Below are 25,197 nucleotides of genomic sequence, written 5' to 3' on the forward strand. Positions count from 1 at the left end.
ATATATATATATATATATATATATATATATATATATAAACTTTTGCTTATTCTTATTTCATTATTTTATGACTTATCCTTAACCCCCCCCACTCCTTGATTTTGGTGATGTCTCGTGTCGTCACGCACGTGCTCTCGCTTGTCTAATGACGATTAAATTCTACTGAACTGAATTGAATATTGGTCACGTGACTCACCCGAAGTCGTCGTCCACGGACTTGAAGAAGAATTTGAGGTTCGGTTTGTTCAGGACCTGTTTGAAGTCCTGCAGGGTGACGCGCTGCGCGGGCACGTTGATCCGGATCAGGTAGGGGGTCTCCTGGTCCTCCAGGTGGTAGATGACCCGGGTCTCCTCAGACAAGCTGCGGTCCCCCATCGAGCCCGGCCTGGAGGAGGAGACAGGGATGCTGAGAGAGAGAGACACCTGTCTGTCTGTCCACCTGTCCGCGCGTCTCACTGTCCGCGCGTCTCACTGTCCACGTGTCTGTCCGCGTGTCTGTCTACCTGTCCGTCTCTGTTCCGGGTCGTCCGGGTCCAGATGTGTCGGTCCAGCTGCTGCTGGACTGATGCTCTTCAGTCTCCTCCGGACGCCACACCGTCAAATCCTACAAAATAAGACACGCCACTTCCTGTTGGCCTCGTCAAAATAAGAGCCTACTTGCAGTGGTGGAAAAAAAATATCAGTACCTGCAAAAATACGCATGCTAAAAAGACTGTAAATGTGTCAGATATCCACTTGATATGATTAACTCAGACTGCTGAAGCCTCATATAAGCTTCACGTCAACTTTTAAATGACTGTGGATTTTATCCTCCATCACTTACATTGAAAACACATTTGAAGGATCTTTAATATCCAGTATGAACAGGAGGAATGATTACAGCGAGGAAAACCTCTTTCACTCTTCATATGGACACATGAATGAGATGAGGAGTAAATATATATAATAAGTATAATATTTGTGTCCAAAACAGTAAAGCAGCAGAAAATAAAAACATTAAGTACCGTAAAACTGTCTTTGAGTAAAGTTACTTTCCATCACTGCTGAGATGCTAACGGGTATTAATATTTGAATATATGTCTGGTGTAGTGAACTACAGTCTCATCACACCTGTAAAGAGATTTAAAGTGTTTGACAGAAACTGAAACTCTGCAGTCTGTTTTATTTACAGTCACATAACTTTATTTATACATCATGTAGAGACGAGCCGACGAGGAGCTTCCACACAGAATCTCATGACATGAAACATTTTGTTAGAACTGTGAATTATAAATATTTGATCATATTTTCATATTTACAAAAAGGCACAAAACAAGTTGAGGTAAAATCACTTTAAATGTAAATAAACTATCTGATAGTTTTATTTCATACATGTTCCTGCTACATTTGTGTGTATGAACAGTGAAACTGTATTTTACAATTATCACTATTTTAAAGACTCTGTGTGATATTTCTTTGAGTTTAGGTTCCTGTCAGCTTTATACTTCGTTAAACTGACTAAATTATTTGTCAGATTTAAATCGGAGGACACTGATTTCATTTTATTTCTGCTTATCTTTGCTTTTATATTTTTTATTTTGGAGGCCAATTCCCACTTCCGGTATTTTTCGGAAACTGCAGCATCATTTCCGGCTTTCACTGAACTCTTGAAAATAAAAGCAGGAAAATGATTCATTCATTTGGACTCGTGTGTTTTTGTTTTTTGAGGAAATAAATCTGCAGATTTATAAACAGATGAAACAAACTTCTGTCTTTAAAATAAATATTTTATTTCTGTGCTGTGACTCAGAAGAAACGAGTTCCTGTTTAGTTTCAAGTGTTTATTGAGTCATTACAAACCTTCTGTGAAGAGGCATTCAGGGACAGCTGGGGACAATGGGACGTTTCAGAGCTGAGGAGAGTACAGGGACGGACGCAAACAACAACAACAACAACCATTAATTCAGGAGGTTTTTGTCTAAAAGTTTTAGATTTTTGATATTTTTAATTTCATAATCTGCAGAGAGTCAATCAGTGGGTTAAAGCAGGTTTAAAATAAATAAATGTTTGTTGTTTTTGTTTGTTTCCTTCACTCATCTTTCAGTCATCTGACGATAGAATTTAAACCTTTTACTTTCAAATATAAAAATCATTTAAAGTGTCAGTAAATACTCTGATTACATCTCAGAGTCTGTTTATTGCTGATGATTGAAGTTTAAAAAAAAAAAAAGAGTCAGAAGAGCAGAAACGCCCGACATCTCCCAGCTGCAGTGAACGCAGCATTAAGGCCTCTGAGGTGGAGGTCGGCTGGTTTTATGCTGAGTCAGTCGGGTGATGACGTCGGGTGGAGGTAGGGTCTCTCAGCCACTTCTTCCTTTTAAAAAGCAGCTTTTTTCTGCTGAAATTCACTGTAAAGGACAGTGAACACATCGTTCCTCTGTGTGTGTGTGTGTGTCGCTACAGAAACACACACACACACGCACACTCACACACACACACACACACACACACACATATATATCTATATAAACAAAAAGGTGTTCAAGGTCAGTCAGGCTGCAGGTGGAACAATCATCTTTACACGTGATCAGACAATATTTATGTTGCTGAAGCCCGTTTCTGCCAAAACTATCTGACTACGTTTCACCCAAATGTTGCTCAAATTTTTTTTTACAGAATTTCCCAAAAACGGTCAAAAGAAAACATGAATTAAAGCTTCTTTCTTGTGTGAATATCAGCAGAAGAAGAGACGACGTCATTCACAGAGAGACGATCAAAACTCAAACGATGGAAAACATGATGGAAATACGACGTTTCATGTATCGATGTGAGGAAGGTTACAGTCTCCTCATCATCATCATCGCTCCTCACAGATCTGATGTTCGTCATCATTTATTCACTCAGTCTGTTTATATTGATTTTTTTATCCACACAGCTGCTGTTTACACCTCACACTTGTTTCCACTCACAAACTGAAAATTAAAAACAAACTTACTAAGAGAAGAAAAATCTCCACATTATCACCAGTAAATCTATCAAAGAAGTTTCTCTTTCAAATCTGGACTCACATCGTTACCTGCCGTCACGTTTGATGTTTCTACAGATGTGTGAAATCTCGTTAAGCTGTAATCGGACGCTCGAACGGTGTCGCCGCTAGTGTGACGTCACGCTAACACGAGCGAATGAGCTCAGCGCTCACTTTGCTAAAAATTAAACATCTTCATCTTCAGAGGAAAAAGACACAACACTGAATTCTCCTCAACACTGTGTCAGATATTCTTCTCGTTATAAACTGAATGTTTTGATCTGAAGACGTCGTTTTAGACTCAGAAACGATGAATAAAGAAAAGAATCATTAGTTGCAGCCACAAACCAAACTGAGTTAAAGCTTGAAGCAGAAAAATCAACACAAAAATAAAATAAAATCAACATTTGAGTGTTTTTAAGTTAAAATCAGCAGATAATTAGTGTGAAAATCTTTGTTGTAATTTGGTTTTCTGGTAGTTTGTGCTGACAAACAGGAGAGAAGTTGGATTCTGACTCATCGCGTGTGTGTCGTTGGCAGAAACGGGCGTCTGAGTCACGTTGAATCAGAAAATATAAAACTCTTTGATGAACTGATGTCAAACTGCTGCTGAGACGCTTCGACTCTAACAAATCTGAAGTCTTAATGACACAAACGTCTCCTTTCAGCCTCAGCAGCCAATCACATGATGAGGGAGCAGCCCCGACCTTCGACCTCCTCGACCTTCAGATTCGACTTCCTGTCACGACTCGGACTTTAACGATCTCTGGAGTGAAACTTCCTGTCGTTTTTTTTTTTTTACTGCTCACAGTGTTTAAACTTTCAGCGCCTGTAGTTCTAAGTCCGCTGTTGCTGCTGTCACCACGGCAACAGCTTCCATCACCGGCCAGCTGCTGCTGATGCTGCTGATGATGATGATGGTGGAGATGAAGACCGTCATCACGCAGAGACGTTGACGTCCCGCAGAGCGATGCCGTTGGTCGTCCCGGCGGCAGTAGTGGAGGAGGCGGTTGCCGTGGCAGCCGGCTGCGGGGAAAGGGATGGAGAAGGGGAGGAGGGTATGAGGGGGAGTGCGGGGCTGTTCTGATTGGTCGGTGCGGCGCCGGTCTGGAAGAGGATCTGCTGTAACGTCCGTCTGAGGTTCGGATGCAGGCGGCGCTGCGTCTGGTAGAAAATCTCCACGGCAACGCACTTCATCACCCCAGCAACCAGGTCCTCGTACAGCGGCACCGTGTACATCCTGGAAGTCTGCAGAGAGGAAACGGAAAATGTTAAAAAACACAAAGCATCATGGGAGCTGTAGTCAATAAACAACTTCAGATGTGAACATTTATATTTAGTGTCTCATTTAGTCTCATTTGTGGATTTTATGTCTTTATGTCAGTGAAGCACTTTGTTAACTTGTTTTGTGCTACATTAATAAAGCTTATTATTATTATTATTATTATTATTATTATTATTATTATTATTATTATTATTATTATTATTATTATTATTTACTGTGATACCGCATCAACTTTCCAGGAAGCTTTCATGCTTTTCAAGCAAATTAAAAAGCTTCTTTATCATGAAGAATTGATTATCTGACACTTTATCATCATTCATGTCTCGTTTACTTTCTAGATTTCCTTCTTACACATGAACAAGTGAAAAAAACAGATGTTTATTATCTTTATTATCTTCACGACAAGCATAACAATCACCCACATTCAGCCAGACGTGTATGAGATGCTGGTTCGATTCCCGGCTGGCAGCATGTCATTCCCTGCTCTCATCCCAACATTCCCAACATTCCCAGTCTCTCTCTCCACAGTCACTATCAAATAAAGGCACAAAATGCCCAAAAAACTAAAAATAGAAACACCTCAACAAATCAGCACATTGATTACTTATTCAAACCTTCACTTGATACTGTTACTGTAATATTTGAATCCGATACTTTTTATTACTAGAAGTACTGACAATAGAGTATTTTTTCTTGTAATAAAGCATTTTTTAAATATATATGTTTTTGGCCATTTTTTATGCCTTTATTGGACAGTGACAGGAGGAAACAAGTGTTCTGTTATGTGGCGTGCGTCTTAACCAGTAAGCTACTGGGATGCTGTGATACAGTATTTATACCTGGAACAGAGTTACAGTTGTTTTCTTTAACTTGTAATAGTGTTTGTAACAGTTCTATTTATAGCTGTACAGTATATCTGAGTGGGAAACAGCTGTCGGCAGCGTCGGTGTTCTCACGTGTTTGTGCAGGAAGGCTCGGACTCGCGGCAGGTCGGGGTAGAAGCTGTTCCTCACCACCATCTGCAGCCAGCGGATCTGAACCTCAGCGTTCAGACCGTCGAACAGAGACGAGTACCGAGCCGACAGACTCACCATCACATCTGCACATAGAGACAGGAAGTTATGTTGACGAGTCCTCACATTCATCTTCTCTCACTTCACACTCATACACAGTTTTTAACACCAGGTGAAAATCGTCTTCTTCCTTTTTTTTTTTTTCCATTTTCAGACGTTTAAAAACACAGTTTCCTGATCAGACAGCTGACAGGCTGCCATCTGTGTTTGGACTCGTCAAAATCAGCAGATGGAAGATTTTTTCCTCTAGATGGTTTAAAGAGTGTTTGAGGAAAAACCTTCAGAATAACATTATTATTAACATCAGTAGAAAAAGCAGAAGTAGCAGTACTAGTGGTACTAGTAGTACTAGTAGTAATAGTAGTACTAGAGGTACCTGCAGCAATAATATAGCAGTAGGAGTAGTTTTAATAAGACCAGAGGCAGCGGCAGTAAACATAAGGTAGTATTAGCAGTATTATTAGTAACATTACTACAAGGTGCAGTAGTAGTATTAACTAGGGCTGTAGTCTGCTGGTCTATTAGTTGGTCGATATGCTCTCATCCAACTAAATTCTCATTGGTCGAATAATCTCCGTGTTATTTTCATAAGGAGAAAAGTGCTACATCAACAGCTTTCCAGGATTAATCCATTATTTCCTGCGGCGGGGGGGACAGACTAACAAATTACCTGTGAAAACAACGGGGGTGTATTCAAAACACCCCCGTTGTTTTCACAACTTTGAACTCGCCCAACCTGATGGAGCCTGCTGGGTCTAACTGTACTCAACGTTTACTGAACGGTTACTGAATCTGTGTTTCTCCATAATGACACAACGAGAACCCCCGCCAGGCCAAAAAAATATTTTTTAATATTTGATATCCGACAGTGTTTGGGAGTCTCTGAGCAGCGCTGTTCCGGTACGTGAGTCAACCTCTGCGTCGTTGCCTTGGAAACCACTGGTCGCGCGGCTCCGTTGAGGAGTATGTTTGCGTAGCGAGCGGGAAAGAGCGAGGAGCAGAGAAGTGACGGTGGATGCGAGCGGAGCAGAGGAAAAGGTTAGTAGTAAGTTGTCAGTCTGGCAGTAAATGTACAGCACAGACTACAGTGTGTCAGTTAATAAATGCTAAAAAGTCACGTCTGTTGTTTCCCCAAATGCTGGAAAAGTGAAGGAGGTTAGCTCCAAAGTTAGCAACAATGGGTTAGCCTAGCCTGAAGATGCTAAACAGAGAAATACAGAACAGAGAAATGTGTGACTGCCGAGTTTACTGCGCACTCTGTCCTGTTACATCACAACTAATCGATTTGTTGAAGATAATGTACGATTTTAGTCGACCGAGATTGTCTTTGGTTGACTACAGCCCTAGTATTAACAGTAGTACTAGTAGTATTAACAGTAGTACTAGTAGTATTAACAGTAGTAGTAGTATTACTGCGTACCGTGTGGCAGTGGCGAGTGGTCCAGCATGCGGTCGAGGAACAGGACGATCTGGAAGGTGCTCCAGGTCGACAGGTGGAAGGTGGACACGGCCTGCAGGTCGGGGGCGTCGCCGCTCCTCCACACGTCACACAGATCCTGGACCGGCTGGGTCAGAGCGCCCCCTGCTGACAGATCCGGCTCATACGGAGGAGGACCGCACCCGCTCAACCAGCGCTCAAACTCCAGGCCTGACGCACACACACAGGAAGTGATGATGATGATGATTTCACAGCAGATGATGATGACAAACATTTATTGTCACTGAAGAGAAAATGTGGAATAAACAGAGCTCCGCCCACCTTCTCTCTGAGCGACGGCGGCGTTCTTCAGCTCAGGAAAATAACCCAGGAAGTAGTCGATGAGGTCCTGAGCCACCACACTTTTAAATTTAAACTCTGAGATATAATCCTGAAAACCGTAGAAACAAACATTAATGTCTAGAAACGTCTGCAGCTCAGCTCGATGAACAAAACTAACGTCCATCATTTCAACGTTTGATCTAACGAGGTTCCTTCATCACGTCTTTATCTCACTGTAGACGCTGCATGTCGCTGGCTGACATTTGTTTATTATATAAATAAATCAAACACTGACACAGATACTCAAACACAGTAAAGGAGCATTTCTGATGTTTTTCATTCTAATAATCAAAAAACTGATAAAGATAAGTTTGAAAATCAATAGTGACATTGAGGTGAACTGTAGAACAGCAGCATCCGTGTGTCATTGTGTGTGTGTGTGTGTGTGTACCAACCCGCAGGAAACAGTCGAAGCGCCTGACGTCTCCACAGAGCTGAGACAGGTACGACACGAAGCAGAAACCTTTCTCGTAGGTGAAGAGATTCATCAGAGTGCTGGGATTCACACCTGGAGGGGGCGGAGTCAACATGAAGCACAGTCACACCTGTGTGTGTGTGTGTGTGTGTGTGTGTGTGTGTGTGTGTGTGTGTGTGTGTGTGTGTGTGTGTGTCTCACCTGGCTCAAACTTGACCTGCAGTTTGCTCACAGGGTTGTTGTCTCCTAGGAGACGCAGCTGTCTGTGGAGGGCGTCCAATCGGACGACAGTTTCCAGACAGGTGAACGCCTCACCTGACGAGGAGGAAGGAGACGGTTTGTTTACAGTAATACTGTTTATCTTAAAGCTCCTGTAAAGGCAAATCCATGATTGGCTATTAATCATGTAATTTGGGATCTAATGTGCATATAGTAAACACCTAAAAACAATGAGAACAGCCTTTGACATAGTCTATGTAATTCTTGAGAAAGTTTCTCTCCCTTCCCTTGTTACTGGGTTTTATTTAGGCGGGGCTAAACTGGGGAATTTATTAAGTACTAAATACCTGCCCAATCATATTTAGGAGAAAGATGTGACTTCACAACACTTACTCTCATCTCCCTCATGAGAAAACAATGCAGTGCACTTTGCTTTTAGCTGGAATGAGAATTCAAATTAGCCTGATGTGGTTTGAAAGTTACTGTGTTAAGCTAACTAGCAGACTTGGGTACATCATCCAAATCTGTATTAATCACAGAGTGGATAAGTAGCTCAAAAGTGTAGCATAGTAATGTTAATGCTAACTGTTTCATGTAAGTGAAAGAAAGATGCTAAAACACTTAGCTTCGTAGTCTGGGAGGTATAGTTTAATAAAAACAGATATGTGTGGTCTACTCTAGTCTGCTAGTTAGCCGATTAGTCAAGATAACTAGTAGACCACTGGGGTAATTGATAATAAGCTCAAAAGTTTTGAATAGAAAAGCTAATGCTAACCGTTTCATGTAAGTGAATGGAAGATGCTAAAATGATTAGCATCATACTCCAGGAGGTATAGTTAAAGAAAAACACAGTTTCGGGTGGTCTAACCTAGTTTGTTAGTTAGTGGATTATTCAAACTTTCAACTAAGTAGGGTCCATTAGATAGACTTAACGTAGTTAATAGCATAACGTTTAAGCTAATGCTAACCGTTTCATGTAAGTGAATGGAGAACGCTAAAACAATTAGCATCATACTCTGGGAGGTATAATTAAATAAAAACAAAGATTTGGCTGCTTTAACCTGTTTTGCTAGTTAGTCAATTAGTCAAGTTTTCTAACCAAGTAGGGTCCATTTTAAGTACTAGTAGTAGTATTTACAGTAGTAGTAGTAGTACTGTAAGCCTCAGTAGTGATCCTCCGCTGGTAGTATTTTAAATACTGGTAGTAGTATTTGCAGTAGTACTAGTTGTAGTATTTGCAGTACTACTATTAGCAGCAGTACTAGTTGTAGTATTTGCAGTAGTACTATTTGCAGTAGTAGTGCTAGTACTATTTGCAGTAGTAGTATTTGCAGTAGTAGTGTTTGCAGTAGTAGTATTTGCAGTAGTACTAGTTGTAGTATTTGCAGTAGTAGTATTTGCAGTAGTAGTATTTGCAGTAGTAGTGCTAGTACTATTTGCAGTAGTAGTATTTGCAGTAGTAGTATTTGCAGTAGTAGTGTTTGCAGTAGTACTAGTTGTAGTATTTGCAGTAGTAGTATTTGCAGTAGTAGTAGTAGTGTTTGCAGTAGTAGTAGTTGTAGTATTTGCAGTAGTAGTATTTGCAGTAGTAGTAGTAATTGCAGTAGTAGTAGTATTTACAGTAGTAGTAGTAGTACTGTAAGCCTCAGTAGTGATCCTCCGCTGGTAGTATTTTAAATACTGGTAGTAGTATTTGCAGTAGTACTAGTTGTAGTATTTGCAGTACTACTATTAGCAGCAGTACTAGTTGTAGTATTTGCAGTAGTACTATTTGCAGTAGTAGTGCTAGTACTATTTGCAGTAGTAGTATTTGCAGTAGTAGTGTTTGCAGTAGTAGTATTTTCAGTAGTACTATTTGCAGTAGTAGTGCTAGTACTATTTGCAGTAGTAGTATTTGCAGTAGTAGTGTTTGCAGTAGTACTAGTTGTAGTATTTGCAGTAGTAGTATTTGCAGTAGTAGTAGTATTTGCAGTAGTAGTAGTGTTTGCAGTAGTACTAGTTGTAGTATTTGCAGTAGTAGTATTTGCAGTAGTAGTAGTATTTGCAGTAGTAGTATTTGCAGTAGTACTAGTTGTAGTATTTGCAGTAGTAGTATTTGCAGTAGTAGTAGTATTTGCAGTAGTAGTAGTGTTTGCAGTAGTAGTAGTACCGTAAGCCTCAGTAGTGATCCTCCGCTGGGCGTATTTTAAGTACTACTAGTAGTATTTGCAGTAGTACTAGTAGTAGTGTTTGTAGTAGTAGTACCGTAAGCCTCAGTAGTGATCCTCCGCTGGGCGTATTTTAAGTACTACTAGTAGTATTTGCAGTAGTAGTAGTATTTGCAGTAGTAGTAGTAGTAGTATTTGCAGTAGTAGTAGTATTTGCAGTAGTAGTAGTAGTAGTATTTGCAGTAGTAGTAGTATTTGCAGTAGTAGTAGTACCGTAAGCCTCAGTAGTGATCCTCCGCTGGGCGTATTTTAAGTACTACTAGTAGTATTTGCAGTAGTAGTAGTATTTGCAGTAGTAGTATTTGCAGTAGTAGTAGTAGTAGTATTTGCAGTAGTAGTAGTATTTGCAGTAGTAGTAGTACCGTAAGCCTCAGTAGTGATCCTCCGCTGGGCGTATTTTAAGTACTACTAGTAGTATTTGCAGTAGTAGTAGTATTTGCAGTAGTAGTATTTGCAGTAGTAGTAGTAGTAGTATTTGCAGTAGTAGTAGTAGTATTTGCAGTACTAGTAGTAGTATTTGCAGTAGTAGTAGTAGTATTTGCAGTAGTAGTAGTATTTTACAGTAGTAGTAGTAGTAGTATTTGCAGTAGTAGTAGTAGTAGTATTTGCAGTAGTAGTAGTAGTAGTATTTGCAGTAGTAGTAGTACCGTAAGCCTCAGTAGTGATCCTCCGCTGGGCGTATTTTAAGTACTACTAGTAGTATTTGCAGTAGTAGTAGTATTTGCAGTAGTAGTATTTGCAGTAGTAGTAGTAGTATTTGCAGTAGTAGTAGTAGTAGTATTTGCAGTAGTAGTAGTAGTATTTGCAGTACTAGTAGTAGTATTTGCAGTAGTAGTAGTAGTATTTGCAGTAGTAGTAGTAGTAGTATTTGCAGTACTAGTAGTAGTATTTGCAGTAGTAGTAGTAGTATTTGCAGTAGTAGTAGTAGTAGTATTTGCAGTAGTAGTAGTACCGTAAGCCTCAGTAGTGATCCTCCGCTGGGCGTATTTTAAGTACTACTAGTAGTATTTGCAGTAGTAGTAGTAGTATTTGCAGTAGTAGTAGTATTTGCAGTAGTAGTAGTAGTATTTGCAGTAGTAGTAGTAGTAGTAGTATTTGCAGTAGTAGTAGTACCGTAAGCCTCAGTAGTGATCCTCCGCTGGGCGTAGGTGGCCAGTCCTTCGCTCAGCCACATCTCCTCCCAGGTGGCGTTGGTGACGGCGTTGCCGAACCAGCCGTGCGCGATCTCGTGGATGACGTCGATCAGCAGGAACTCGCTGCTCTCCAGGATGGAGGCGATGATGAAGGTGAGGCAGGGGTTCTCCATGGCAACGATGGGGAAGGACGGGGGCAGGAAGACGATGTCACACCTGAGGATCAATCGGTCTGAGTTTCATCCAAGTCGTTATTGAGCGTGAAGCGTGACGGCGTCTGATCTCACCTGCCCCACAGGTACGCTCCGAACAGCTCCTCGGCCACGCCCAGCCAGCGCTCCACGCTGCCGCCCAGCTTCTTCACCGCACACGACAGCAGACACGGCTCCGCCCACACACGGCTCCTGGAGGAACAGCTTCGTTCAGTCCTCAAAACCACAAAACATCTGACAAAACTTCATCTGGATCATCATCATCTTCCTCACGCTGGCAGCTGCCGTCACGCCGTCAATACAACATAAAGCTCAAGAGACAAATAACAACAAAACTGCAACTACAAGAAAAGAAAAGTCGTCAAAGAGTTTCCAAAACGAATCAATAATGAAAATCATTGTTATATTTAAGAAAAGAAAGGAAATATTTCTCCTGAGTCCGTCTGTTGAACATCTGGAGATTCTGGATGTTTGTGAGCTGCTGTTTCTTTATAAATGAATCGATACTCATGTGATACTCGATAATCAATACTGTGATCGGGTCTGACCGCGGGCCGACGTCGACGTGCTGCAGCTCTCCGGCCACCAGCGCCACCAGGTAGGACGGGACGGGGAACTCCATGGAGAACTGGAAGACTCGGTCCTGTTTGGAGTACGAACTGCGAGACGCGCTCATCAGCACCGTCACGCCGTCTGGAACCTGCAGGAGAAGAAGAAGAAAGATGTGAGCAGGTCAACACAGCGGGGTCAGAGGTCAGGGGTCAGGGGTCAGGACTCACCCGGACAGAGGCGGTGTAGGTGCTCTTGATGGCGGGCGTGTCGAAGCAGGGGAAGAAGGAGCGATTACACACCGAGTGACCCTGAGTGAAGACCAGAGGACGAGACTGACCACAGGTCAGCTCCGAGTCCAGCCACCAGATCTGCACACACAGCGTCATCATCATCATCACCTTCATCATCATCATCATCATCACCTTCATCATCACCTTCATCATCATCACCTTCATCATCATCATCACCTTCATCATCACCTTCATCATCACCTTCATCATCATCACCTTCATCATCATCATCATCATCATCACCATCACCTTCATCATCATCATCATCACCTTCATCATCATCTGCACTTTTTTCTTAAAAAGACTCTGATGATTAATTGATCTTAACATAATTTTATGGACCAAATGACAAATTGATTGATAGAGAAAATAATCGACAAATAATCATGGTGTGTGTGTAGTGTGTAGTGTGTGTGTATTTTGTGTGTGTAGTGTGTGTGGTGTGTGTGTGTATGGTGTGTAGTGTGTATAGTGTGTAGTGTGTATGGTGTGTGTTTAGTGTGTATTGTGTGTGTGTGTAGTGTGTGTGTGTATAGTGTGTATGGTGTGTAGTGTGTGTGTATGGTGTGTATTGTGTGTGTAGTGTATGTGTGTATTGTGTGTGTAGTGTGTATTGTGTGTGTGTGTGTAGTGTGTATGGTGTGTGTGTGTATGGTGTGTAGTGTGTATAGTGTGTAGTGTGTATGGTGTGTGTTTAGTGTGTATTGTGTGTGTGTGTAGTGTGTGTGTGTATAGTGTGTATGGTGTGTAGTGTGTGTGTGTGTTTAGTGTGTATGGTGTGTGTATGTGTGTGTGTGTGTATAGTGTGTATAGTGTGTGTGTGTAGTGTGTAGTGTGTATAGTGTGTGTGTGTAGTGTGTGTGTGTGTGTGTATAGAGTGTGTGTGTGTAGTGTGTATTGTGTGTGTGTGTATAGTGTGTAGTGTGTGTATAGTGTGTATGGTGTGTGTGTATAGTGTGTATGGTGTGTGTGTAGTGTGTGTGTGTGTGTATAGTGTGTATGGTGTGTGTGTAGTGTGTATGGTGTGTGTATAGTGTGTATGGTGTGTGTATAGTGTGTATGGTGTGTGTGTGTATAGTGTGTAGTGTAGTGTGTGTGTGTGTGTAGTGTGTATAGTGTGTGTGTGTGTGTGTGTGTATAGTGTGTAGTGTGTATGGTGTGTGTAGTGTGTAGTGTAGTGTGTGTGTATAGTGTGTATGGTGTGTGTGTAGTGTGTATGGTGTGTGTATAGTGTGTGTATAGTGTGTATGGTGTGTGTGTAGTGTGTATGGTGTGTGTGTAGTGTGTATGGTGTGTGTGTGTATAGTGTGTATGGTGTGTGTAGTGTGTAGTGTAGTGTGTGTGTGTGTGTGTGTGTATAGTGTGTAGTGTGTATGGTGTGTGTAGTGTGTAGTGTAGTGTGTGTGTGTAGTGTGTATAGTGTGTATGGTGTGTGTGTGTGTGTATAGTGTGTAGTGTGTATGGTGTGTGTAGTGTGTAGTGTAGTGTGTAGTGTAGTGTGTGTGTGTAGTGTGTATAGTGTGTGTGTGTGTGTGTGTGTATAGTGTGTAGTGTGTATGGTGTGTGTAGTGTGTAGTGTAGTGTGTGTGTGTAGTGTGTATAGTGTGTGTGTGTACCGCTGGTCCGTCTGTGGTGGTGTAGCGGACTGTGATGTGGATCAGTCTTCCTGGTTTCAGGGTCGTCGGCAGGCTGATGTTGAGTGAGGACCCGTAGTCGGTGAACGGGTCGACCCGGTAAGTGAGGGACACGGGCTCCTCCTGCGGGGCCCCGGGACCCTTACAGTCGATGGAGTGGATGAGCAGGGAGGGGTGAGAGTCCAGGACCAGCGTGTGAACCCCCGGCTGGATGGGGACCAGGTCCAGGACCAACCAGCCGCTCATCTCCTTCACCGCGAAGTTCAGCCGCAGGTCCAGGTGGAGGTGACGCAGCTGGAAGCACCTGAAGTTGGAGGCCGAGGCCACGTCCACCAGGGGGCAGCGCGGGGACCCGGGGCCCACCGAGGGCCGGCCGGAGTCCCCCGCACAGCGCCCCCCCGAGGCCGGGAGGGATTTACAGCAGCAGCACAGCGAGGTGGGGGTCTGCTGGAGCTCCGCCATCATGAGCTACAGCTGGGACTGAACCCGGCTCAGACCTGGACCCACTGCATCAAACACCCAGAGACACCAGAGACCAGGTCTGACAGGAATTTAGCCCCATTAAACCAAAACCAAAACCAAAACCTTTAATAAAACCTGCAATAAATACAAATAAGGACACTTGTGACCCAGAACCACCTGCTTTTACTAAATTCAAACTACATTTAAACCAAAATTCAACCGGAAAAGGACTAAACTGAACCCTCTATGTGAGCCAGGCCAGACTACACTCACAATAAAACCAAATCAAACTCTAATTGAACTAAAAAAAACCTTTTAAAACCAGAAATAAACACAAATCAGGACACATGTGACCCAGAACTGAGTTTAAACTCAGTCTAAAACGGGTCTGACAGCATTTAAAGCTCAGGACTAAAATGTAAACTACATTCAACAAAACTCAGACTACATTTAAACCAAATTTCCAGACTACATTCAAAAAACCGCCTAAACAAAGTCTAAATGAACTGAAAACCGGCTGAAAAAGCAATAAGGACACTTAACTTAACAACCGAGCTTCACCCTCGAAGCTCAACATCTGAAGCCCGGTTAGAGCTCAGTTTAACCGGACTCAGACTACCTTTAAACCCGGCTAGCTGCTCTGTAAATTAGCACCTTTAGCTTAAAGGGAGTTCACCGAACTGGCGTTAAAAAACAGGCACTTTAAGAGGCGGAGATAATGTCGGAGTTAGAGGTCAAAACAGCGACGACGTAAACAAATAAACTAATTTAACCACCTGATTAGCTCAGCCGGCTAATTAGCATGCAGTCTAATTAGCATTAGCACCACACAGCGCATTATTTGTTGTGTTTTTGAGGACAAACAGTTTTATGTAAAATCCATCAGGACCCGGAGAAAGAACCAGACCGACACCGGCTCCTCCTGTGAACTCAGCCCGGCTCCCTGCTCTGCGTCCCGGCTGCTCAATCCAGACGCTCCCGGTGGGTTTGAACGCGGCCGGAGGAGGCGAGTGTGTGTGTGTGTGTATGTGTGTGTCGGTGAGCGGAGGACCGAGGAGGACCGACGGGGGGGGGGGGGGGGGGGCCGAGGAGGAGACACAGACAGACACAAACAGAAGCAGAGGGAGGACACAGGAGGCTCCGCTCCGGACAAAACAGGAAGTCACCGCAGCAGCAGGAAAAAGTTTGAGCAGGCCGGAGGGGGCGCTCTGGAGCCAATTACAGCCAGCAGCAGGTCAAAGGTCAGCCGGCTCATTAGTCAATCAGTTACTCAATCACAGTCACAGTCAGGTTTATTGATATGTAGGTTCACGAATACTATTAACTATCAAAAAACAGAAGACAAACAGCGGTAGAAACGATTTAAAACGATTTTAAAAAGTTTAAAAGTTACAAGAATGGGAAGGAAATATAGAAGCAAAAGGAAGAGTAAAATAAAACCATATAAAATAATTAATAATCAGTAAAGAATTAAGAGAATGAAAATGTATAATAGTCTTGTATAATAGGTTTTAATAAGTGACCTTAAAGATAAAAGTGAATTCAGACTACAAACCCTGTAGAGGCTCAATAAATCTATATATCTACATATAGATTTATATATATATATACACTGTATCTATATAATTAACATATATATATATCAATCTTAATGTTGTGTTAGTGTGTACTGTTCTAATATTTGGACAAATTGTTCTTTGATGCTTTGATGCAACATTTATAATAAAGAATAAAACAAACTGCTCTCTGGTCATGAAGTAACAGCAGAAAATGAGACACACAGTTCATCTTAAAATAGTTTTATTGACAGTGTTTCATAGACCCCCCCCCACTAACAAGGCAGTCATGCTATAAGACTGTTAGAAAAAACACTGACTGTTGACTGTTGGTGTTTCACCTGTCAGCTCCTCCGTCAGGTGTTGACCCCCTTTAACCCCTTAAAGAGCCTCATTCAGGTCTTTCATGTTATATAACCAGGCTTTCATTCACTAATCACGTCTGTTTATAATCCAGCTACTGAAATAAAAACCAGGTTGTAAAAAATGTCCAGATAGAGTTTAAAAAACCTGCCTCTTCATACATCACAATAACGGGTCGAATCCTCTCCGAGCTGCAGTTTTTACAGTGTGACAGCAGCAAACAAACCATCAAACAACAAGAAATCATCAAAATAGAAACAAATAAAACAGGACACAGCTGAGGGTCTTATCAATCTTTAAACATCTGGAAAATAAGACTTATGATCAATACTTCTAATTTAATTCATTTATGTTATTTAAGATATTTTAGTAAACTCATATCTTACATTTCATTCATCCTTATAGACGCCATCCTCCAGCGACAAATTCAGGTTTATAAAACCAGAATCTGATGTTAAAATACACAAATGTGTAACTGGAACGAACCAAAAACCAGTTGATGAACAGGAAACTAATGTAAAAGCACAAGATATTTCTGTTTCTGAGGAGAGAAAAACAAAAAAAAAGTATTCCACTAATTTGTTTTGTCAGATATATTTTAAAGGAAACTTAATTTCTGAGATGATTATTGAATATTTTACCAACCAGGTAACCTGATGACGTTTATTTTAGGAAACTGTGACGGATGTTTTTCACTGTTTTATGACATTTCAGTTTCATCAAGAAAATGATTAATCAATAATGAAAATAATGGTTAGCTGCAGGTCAGAGGTCAAAGGTCAGGAGTTTTCATACCTGCCTGGTTTAGTCTGGTTGAACAGGATTGGTCGGTGTGATCTGAACTCAACAACAACACTGAGCCGCTTGTAAAGGAAGCGGTCTCAGTCCGTTAGCGGTGCGACGTGATCCGGCTCCCGTAGCCGGGAGCGTTTTGCATGCTGGGATGTTGACAGTTGTGGGGAAAAACTCACCTCAAAGACGGCGCCGCGTTCATTCCTATGAAAAGCTGCTCAGTGGCGCATGAAGCCTTAAAAATCTTCATTTGAACGAGGATGAAATAATTTAATCATGTGTCTCTTTTAGACTTTCCAAATGTGAACAAACGGATCAAAACTCTGATACTAAATGACATCAACGAGAGAAGAGAACAAACTAGACGTTCTAAAACGCCTCAAGATTCAAACCATGAAACAGAAACATGCATCACGTTTCCCGTCTGACTCACAGAGGATGATATTTGTTTATTTTGTGCAAACAAGACAAAGACTTCAGGAACGCTGTAATAAACTGTAAGAGTTTATAGTCTATGATGTAATTGCTGGACTGCTGATATTCTTGCTTTTAACTACATGTTTGCGTCGGTTACGAGTTCATTATTTCATTCACGTCCTCAGAATTAACGCTACGAGTCAGCGAGAGGCCACATGACCAGTGGGGGGGGGGGCAGTATCAGAAAGTCAAACATAAATGGTAAATGGCTGCATTTATATTTATATAGCGGTAATATCCAAAGTTCTTAACAATGTTTTTCTGCTGCTCACTCACACACCGATGGCGGCGAGCTGCTGGTGTAACCATCGGGAGCAAACGAGCACTTCTCCTGCCGTGATCTCAACATCCAACGGTAAAACAAACCTCCTCGAGTGTCACCGTCGTTTCCTTTTTTTGCCCCAAAGTGGAAAAAAACGTTTCCTAAACGTTTAGTCCTCCAGCAGTCGGCTGCAGCAGCTGTTGATAAATGAAACTTCTCGTTATATAACGCCAGTGTTACTAAGTGCAGATTCATAAATCGAAACTAGTTCTTACGTAGAGATGAGTTGTGACTAAATATTTACAGCTACTAGCTAAGCTAACGTTAGCATGCTAATATCTGAGCCGTTTAGACTGAAGAGTAAAAGAGGTAAATATGGAATATGTCAACATGTCTGACCTGACACTTTATATTTCACAGAGGAAACACAACATACCTCAAATTACTAAACCAATAACGTAACATCTGTCAGTTTAGCATAATCTCACTGTGACCTGCATGAATATACTAATGCAGATAGAAATAAAACAAAGTCACACCTTCGTTCACAGAGGATTGGCTCTTCTTTTGGCTGTTACAGCTCGTGGTGCAATACTCACTTCCTGTTTACATTTTACTAAAGTGTTTACTGATAAAACATTTATTAAAGGGTTCATATTCAGCTTTTAGTGATTTTGCTGCTATTTATTTCCTGTTCTGATGTCGGATGTTAAACGTGGTCAAAGTTCAGAAACTTGAGGTGAACGTCTGTAGAAACGCTGCCTGCAAGTCAAAAGTCAGGGCTTCAACCTGCTCTGACGCTTCGTTTGTGACGTTTTTCTCTAACTTACCGACGGGCTGATGTCGGCTCGTCATACATTGCCCATAAACTCCCATTCAGTGGCCTTGGTTGCTAAGGTGGTTGCTAAGGTGGTTGCTACGGTGTTTCCATGTGTTGTTCAGCTCCAACATGTACGGATGGATTTGAGAAGTTGACATTTGGAGTAAAGAAGGAGAAAAAGAAGTGAAATCCTGCTACTATAGTTTGTTTACGTAGCCTCCGGAGCCGGAGGAAGCTTCCTGAAGCTGACCAATCAGAACAGAGTGGGCTCATCAGGAGGCGGGGCCTTAAAGAGACAGGCGCTAAAACGGCCTGTTTCAGACAGAGGCTGAACTGAGGGGCTGCATAAAGGACCAGTAGAAGATAAATAACGTTTTTAACTGGAAATCATGCAAAGATATTCCAGTAGAGCCCCAGAATATAAATATAAAGCTGGACATGTGCAGAATATGAGTCCTTTAGGTTTTAATGGTGCAGCCTGATTTAGTAAATCACTAGTTTGAAACTAGTTAGTGGTTACTAAGAACTTAAAGACTTTACACACAAACTGAGTGATGGATTTATGATCAGCTGGTGAAATACAGTCCTGTTATACACAAAGTACACAAGCAAGTATATGAACAGCTGCCGTCTGTGTACGTGTTGGTAAAAAGCAAGTATATCAGCAACCTGAGGAGACGGGTTTGAGTCTCGTCTCTTGACTCGAGCAGCTGCTGATTCACAGAAGAGCTGAAATGATTGACAGAATTATAAATGACAGTAACAGAGAAGTGAATACTTGGACAGTCCAGACTAAATAAACAGTTTGAAGACTCTGTAAAACGCTTATGAATATTTGACAGTATAATAAAATCAGTCCAAACACACGGTGCCGATCATCAGAGAAACTCAAACTGAGTTTATCATCAAACATGTTAAAAACACAGACCTGTTCATATCAGGTCACCTAACAGAGAAAAAACAAACATTATTACACAGAAAAATGTCTTCATGTTGCAAAAAAGCAACAGTAAGTCAGTGATGATGACGACACATCAATGATTCAGAGCAGACTCTGAGTTTATGAATATATTAGTTTATGTATAGATTTATATTCTAAAAGTCAGAGCAGGTCTGCTGTAAATATATGTGCAGAGTTTTGTCTCTCTAATGTTAAATATACAGTACAGGAACAGTGACAGCACCTCCTCACATCAGGTCTTATTGAAGTGAGGACTTCCAACATGGCGTCACCTGGAAACCTTCCTCTTCCTCTTCTTCTTCATCTTCATCCTCGGACAGAGATCTTGTTTTCCACGGCGGCCATCATGGAGCACAGCCGAGAGTTCTCATTGGCCAGCAGCCTGGACGGCGCATCAAACTCCACCACCTGGACCGATCACATGGAGGAAAACTTTATTTAAACATCACCGCATGTGCAGTCACTGTTCTCTCTGTTTTTGGTGATAAAACACTGAATCTTTTAGCTTTTTCTTTAAAACAGAGCTGATAACTGAAGCGTCATGTTAAACTACATATCAGACAGAAAAGAGACACTATTACATTACTGGTCATAAACAAACTGTTAAAAATCTCTTACTGTATGTGCAAAAAACTGCAAACTATTTATGCATAAACATGAATTGGCCGTTCTTCTCTTGTATCTGAGTGTAACTTGAACACAGTTATTTGGTAAAAAGGCATAATTAGTTCTCTATTTGAAGAATCTCTTAAGTGTTTTTACTTTGTTTTAACTTCTGAATGATAGATATTAAAAAGTCTAAAGCATTTAATAGTATCAATATTTCAGGTAAAGAATTCTTTATAAATCAGTTTGCTGATGATACACTGTTATACTTAGACTGATTTGAATTTTAAACATCATATAAACAAGGTAAACTGCTTTTTTAGTCTTAGGAATATGGCAAAGGTCCGTTTTTAACTTTGAAAGATGCAGAAAAACTTATTCATGCTTTTATATCTAGTCAACTTGCCTATTGTGATGCTCTTTTATTGGGTCTGCCAGGTTCCTGACTGAGCTCCAGTCCAGTCTTAGCTTCTCTGCACTGGCTCCCAGTTTCTTTTAATGGTGATTTTAAATTGCTTTTATTTGTTTTAAGGCTCTTAGTGGATCAGGACCAGCCTTACATTGTTACTGTCCCCCCACCTGCCCTCAGGTCCTCTGCTGACATGCTTTATAAGGATATATTTAATATTTTATCTGTCATCTCAACTCATCAATAGATTCCTAATCACCGTTATTCATTTTAGCTTCTGAATTCATGTCAATATTAAAAAAATAAAAAGAAATTTGTTATTTCAGTAATTTAGGTAAATAATTCATTATAAGCCAGTTTGCTGATGATACAGCTTTATATATAACAGTGACATGGTTCCAATTACTGCTGAAAAGTTTAATTGAAAAAAAAAAAAAAAATAATATTAATCCTATTAATAATGAATATCCGGTGTTAAATGTATCTAACTGTATCTTGGCTCGATCGTTTCATAAAAATCAGATAACAGATAAAAAAGTAACTCAAAGAACAGAAACTATGAAGAATTTATCTGTTTTGTCTCTTGTCTCTTTATTCTCCAGTCTGATTATGTCATATTTAATTTTATGGAAAAAAAACTCACTATTAACTGAAATCATGGTGACAGAATTCTTAAAAGACATAAAAAATAAACACGTTAACAATAACAACAATAACAAAGAACAATAATCGAATTACTTAAAGACAAAAACTAAATCATGAGCAGGTGCTAAAATCAACTACAGGGTGTTTCAGACGTCTATTTGTGAAGAGTTTATTCTCTAAACCACCCTGAACCCAGACCTGCGCTGACCTCTGACACCTTCACCTGAACTGCTATTGGCCGGAGCGGCGGCGTACCTGTCCCTGGTTGAGCACCATGATGCGGTCTGAGGCGAGCACCGTGTGCAGGCGGTGAGCGATGGTCAGGGTGGTGCAGTCCTGGAACGAGCTGCGGATCGTCTCCTGGATCAGAGCGTCCGTCTCGGCGTCCATGGCGGCCGTGGCCTCGTCCAGGATCAGCACCTGAGAGACCGAACCGGCCGATCAGACGACTTCGCCAAACGGTGAAGACGGGTTAAATATTTAATTTGTGTCCGTCTCTTACCTTGCACTGTCTCAGCAGCGCTCTGGCGACGCACAGCAGCTGTCTCTCTCCCACTGAGAAGTTTTCTCCGTTCTCCACCACCTCCGACTCCAGCTTCAGGGGCAGCTGGGACACCTGACGGGTGGACGGAGTTACAGTGGAACACACTTATTATAACAAACGGAAAAACCCTCAGACGGCAGAGGCACCAGCTTCTTTTTTTTCTTCTTCTGCACACATTTGTGCTGGAAAAATCTCCTGCAGTGCTTCATGTGCCGTCACAAAGATCTGACAAACACATGCACTCAGGGAAAACATCTACAAATCAAATTATACATATATAAATATATATATATATATATATATATATATCCGTTTACATTTAGTCTACAGTGTCGCTTCCTTCCTTTGGGATAAAGTCTGTTTCTTGCCGTCTCACACAAACGTGACTCAAACTTCATATGAGACACAATAACTTGAATGTTATCGGTCTAAAACCGGTCCTCCGCTGTTCTATCTTCCTCCATGAACATCCTGCGTTTTTACTCACACATTCCTTCATGTGACTTCTCTCCAGAGCATCCCAGATCTGCTCCTCTGTGTACTGGTTAAACGGGTCCAAGTTGAACCTGGAAACACACACAAGAGATTAAAACAGATATTCTACTCTGTAATTAATATCACTGATGGCTGATTTTCATAAACTTTCCAAACTTTGAGCAGCTGGAAATATCAGATGCATGTTCCAGACCGGTCCAGGTGAGCCTACCTGACTGTCCCGCTGAACAGCACCGGATCCTGGGGGATGATTGACAGCTTGCTGCGGAGGTCAGCCAGTCCGATGTCGCTGATGTCGACGCCGTCGATCAGGATGGAGCCTCCGCAGCGCTCCACCAGCCTGAGCAACACCACGCCCAGAGACGACTTCCCTGCAGACACACAGACAGACCGGTGAACAATCTGTCCTCATGAATCCAACCTTTGACCCCTGCAGAACCCGAGGCTCCGCCCACCTGATCCGGTGCGTCCGACGATGCCGACCTTCTCTTTAGGCCGGACGGTGAAGGAGACCCTGCTCAGAACCAGAGGGAGGTTCTCCTGGTACCTCATCTCCACCTCCCTGAACACCAGCTCCCCCTCCTGAGGCCAGTCAGCCGGAGGGGCGCGACCTTTGACCCGGGCCGGGGCCTCCTGGGACAGAGACTGACACAGAGACAACGAAATATGATTTAACCAGCTTTGGACAGAGAGAATATCAGTGCAGCAGCTGATATTAAGAATCAGAATGTAAAAGTCAAAGGATCAAACAGTTTAATTGTTTTCTGACATTTTGTCTTTACAGTTAAAAGCAGAGACACAAAAACACTGAGTTGTTGTTTCATTTGTAGTTTTTTTATGAAGTTCCTAAAAGTAGCTGCTGTGTAACTGTTACTTCTGAGGACATTTCTCTGACAGCGTCGTGTGATCAGATTTACAGGAAATCTGCTCAATTAGAGTTTTTAAGAAACAACTTATATGCTAATATATTGTTTGAAAAACAAAACTACACACTGAAAACGGAGTATTTTCTGTCCGTGCTGCATTATACTTCAGTACAAAGTCCAGAGGTTGTGATATGTAACGCAACAACCTGGTGAAGCTGTAAACTAAACCATGTTTTCCACACATGCTCAGTGGTGGGTTACTATCTTATCGCTGTCATTAATCTTTGGAGCCGTTTCTAAACAAACTAATGAGACCAAACTCTTGATGATGAAGGAACATGTGACCCAGTGTGACTCACTGACATGTTTTTAATCAGATATATCAGCTTTGATACACACACATGGTTAGTAGATCAGTTCATTGTTGGTTTGGATCCAAACATGATGACAAATATAGAAAAATAGCAGAATGATCCTTTAAACACCAGTACAGGCATCAGTCCCAGTACCTGGATGTAGTGGTGGATTCTCTCCACAGAGGTGAAGCGAGCTTCAGTCTCAGACGCCAGACGCACCGTGAACTGGAACAACCCCGTTAACTGAAACACAGAAACACGTTTTAGGATCTGATTCATCATCCTGCGTGTTTGTTTATGTCGTTTCATTTCACGCTGTTTTCCTGTGACATCAGCGAGACGGTGTCCTGTTGGAGTCACCTGCACGGCGTAGGAGATGGCGAGGCCGGCGTAGGCGGGGGGGATCTGCCCGTGCATCAGGACCATTATCAGGGCCGTGATGCTGATCAGAGCTACGCTGATGACGTCCAGCCGCACCGCCAGCCAGCGCATCGCACAGCTGAACAGGTAGAATGGAGCCTGGTTCTGGTCCAGCAGAGTCTGGTACCTGAAAACACACAACACATACAGTCTTGGTTCAATTCAGGTCCCGGATCAAATTCTGGATCTCCCGGGTTGAAGGCAGGGCGGCTACATGTCGCACACGTCAGGCCACCACACCAAAAAGTGAACAGCAATGAAAGAAAAGCAGCAAAAATCTCTGAGATGCTGAAGATTCATAACTGAACGTGTTTAATGTTGCTGTCATCAGTTAATTAGATTAACATTATTTATTTAAACAACTTTCAATAAATCAGCAGCTTGGTTTCTGCATAAAAAAAAACAAACTAAAGCTCACCAGCAGCTAAGAAAGCTAGCGACAGCTAACAGATGAACATTTACTTTAAGACAGATTTTAAATTTGGTCTAATCAAGACCGGCTGAAACCAGCAGGTTAATAATAGTAATTAATAATTAGTAATTAGTTTGGTAATCTTGGACTTCATTGTGAAGGCAACTGTGACTCTCGGTGGTTCTCGCTGACTTAACACAGAATAAAACATCAGTGTCAGTTCTGTTGGGACTCCGTACAGCGATCCAACATAAACCTGCTTCATGTAGGACATTCTCCATAAAACTAAGCTGCTGATTGAGTAAAAAGTGCTTCAATAATTGATGTTAATCCAGATAAATGACGACAGCAACGTTAACATTTACATTTATTCCAGGTTGTTCAAATGGAAACGTCCATTCAGCCGTTAGCAAAAAACAGTGACGTGGGTTAGCGCTGTTAGCATGTTTAGCAGAGCAGCGACGGTGAGTGCTGCTCTGCAGAGAGGCTTGTGTAGTGGAGTCAGTGATTCCACTCGCCATAACTAACCATCTTGCCATGTTTTGTGACTGAATACGCACTGAATCTAATTTATTATTAGTTACCCAACTCTTTTAATATTATGTTATTTACTTTGTTACTCTTATAATATGTAAGCTACTACAGAGTCTTATTTTTGAGTGTGTACTTGAACGCCTCTTGAACGGGCCCGTGCAGACTTCGCGGGTGCACCCCGTGTCCGGTCACTAGTCTGCTATGCCCGGTGCCGGTGGTAGGTCGATTTGTGCTGAGCTCCGTTCATATACTTTATAACTTTGTTTTATGGGTAAAAGTTTGTTTTATTTGAGTGATATGTTGAGATAAGCTTTCAGTAACCACAAGTGTTGGTAACAATGCGGGTGTGTGTAATATACGTGTAGCAATTTATT

At 41.8% G+C, this 25,197-nt stretch overlaps 3 protein-coding genes and 2 long non-coding RNA genes across 11 annotated transcripts in view; 2 read left to right on the top strand and 3 right to left on the bottom strand.

Annotated features, from left to right (window-relative positions):
* LOC137186617 (segment polarity protein dishevelled homolog DVL-3-like) overlaps positions 1–746 on the bottom strand; it is a 22,317-nt gene extending 21,571 nt beyond the window's left edge. The window contains exon 1 of the mRNA XM_067595685.1: positions 197–746. Within this exon, the coding sequence (XP_067451786.1) occupies positions 197–375 (179 nt within the window). The 5' untranslated portion in view covers positions 376–746. The remainder of the gene's footprint in view (positions 1–196) is intronic.
* Positions 747–1,805: 1,059 nt separating this feature from the next.
* On the bottom strand, positions 1,806–15,387 carry rnpepl1 (arginyl aminopeptidase like 1). 2 transcript variants are annotated; one of them, XR_010929052.1, is made up of 12 exons: positions 13,826–15,387; positions 12,147–12,287; positions 11,916–12,067; positions 11,443–11,559; positions 11,136–11,371; positions 7,798–7,911; positions 7,577–7,689; positions 7,122–7,230; positions 6,783–7,010; positions 5,246–5,388; positions 2,789–4,252; positions 1,806–2,758 (listed from the first exon to the last, which is right to left on the bottom strand). XR_010929052.1 is itself a non-coding variant. In XM_067595683.1 (11 exons), the coding sequence occupies exons 1-11, from the start codon at positions 14,306–14,308 to the stop codon at positions 3,944–3,946; spliced, it is 2,145 nt and encodes a 714-aa protein (XP_067451784.1). In that variant the 5' UTR covers positions 14,309–15,387; the 3' UTR covers positions 1,806–3,943. The 2 variants fall into 2 exon arrangements, 1 of the variants encoding a protein (XP_067451784.1); XM_067595683.1 differs by having other exon boundaries at positions 1,806–4,252.
* LOC137186621 (uncharacterized) lies at positions 5,882–8,245 on the top strand. Its single transcript, XR_010929053.1, has 3 exons — positions 5,882–6,400; positions 7,583–7,624; positions 7,847–8,245. It is a non-coding gene; the product is annotated as an uncharacterized lncRNA (long non-coding RNA).
* A 73-nt stretch (positions 15,388–15,460) lies between the features above and the next one.
* On the top strand, positions 15,461–20,158 carry LOC137186622 (uncharacterized). Its single transcript, XR_010929054.1, has 2 exons — positions 15,461–15,546; positions 19,773–20,158. It is a non-coding gene; the product is annotated as an uncharacterized lncRNA (long non-coding RNA).
* Positions 16,931–25,197, bottom strand: part of abcc5 (ATP-binding cassette, sub-family C (CFTR/MRP), member 5) — a 31,144-nt gene continuing 22,877 nt past the window's right edge. For 5 of the 6 annotated variants that reach the window (XM_067595674.1, XM_067595676.1, XM_067595677.1 and 2 more), the window contains 8 exons: positions 23,818–24,004; positions 23,611–23,700; positions 22,691–22,880; positions 22,447–22,606; positions 22,228–22,306; positions 21,699–21,812; positions 21,452–21,616; positions 16,931–19,944 (listed from right to left, as the gene is read on the bottom strand). In XM_067595674.1, the coding sequence (XP_067451775.1) occupies positions 19,843–19,944; positions 21,452–21,616; positions 21,699–21,812; positions 22,228–22,306; positions 22,447–22,606; positions 22,691–22,880; positions 23,611–23,700; positions 23,818–24,004 (1,087 nt within the window). In that variant the 3' untranslated portion in view covers positions 16,931–19,842. Of the gene's footprint in view, positions 19,945–21,451; positions 21,617–21,698; positions 21,813–22,227; positions 22,307–22,446; positions 22,607–22,690; positions 22,881–23,610; positions 23,701–23,817; positions 24,005–24,654; positions 24,745–25,197 lie in introns of those variants that run through there. The other variant, XM_067595679.1, reaches the window with a different exon arrangement.

This window comes from Thunnus thynnus, chromosome 7 (assembly GCF_963924715.1).
Source record: "Thunnus thynnus chromosome 7, fThuThy2.1, whole genome shotgun sequence".
Classification (NCBI taxonomy): Eukaryota; Metazoa; Chordata; class Actinopteri; order Scombriformes; family Scombridae; genus Thunnus; species Thunnus thynnus.

Bases quoted from the DNA above. Each gene is read 5' to 3' on its own strand.
- rnpepl1 (XM_067595683.1), bottom strand. From the start codon at position 14,308: ATGATGGCGGAGCTCCAGCAGACCCCCACCTCGCTGTGCTGCTGCTGT. The intron at 12,068-12,146 runs GTGAGTCCTGAC...CTTCTCCTGCAG, and splicing joins CCTACACCGCCTCTGTCCGG to GTTCCAGACGGCGTGACGGT. The intron at 7,912-11,135 runs GTACTACTACTA...CCTCCTCGTCAG, and splicing joins GATCACTACTGAGGCTTACG to GTGAGGCGTTCACCTGTCTG.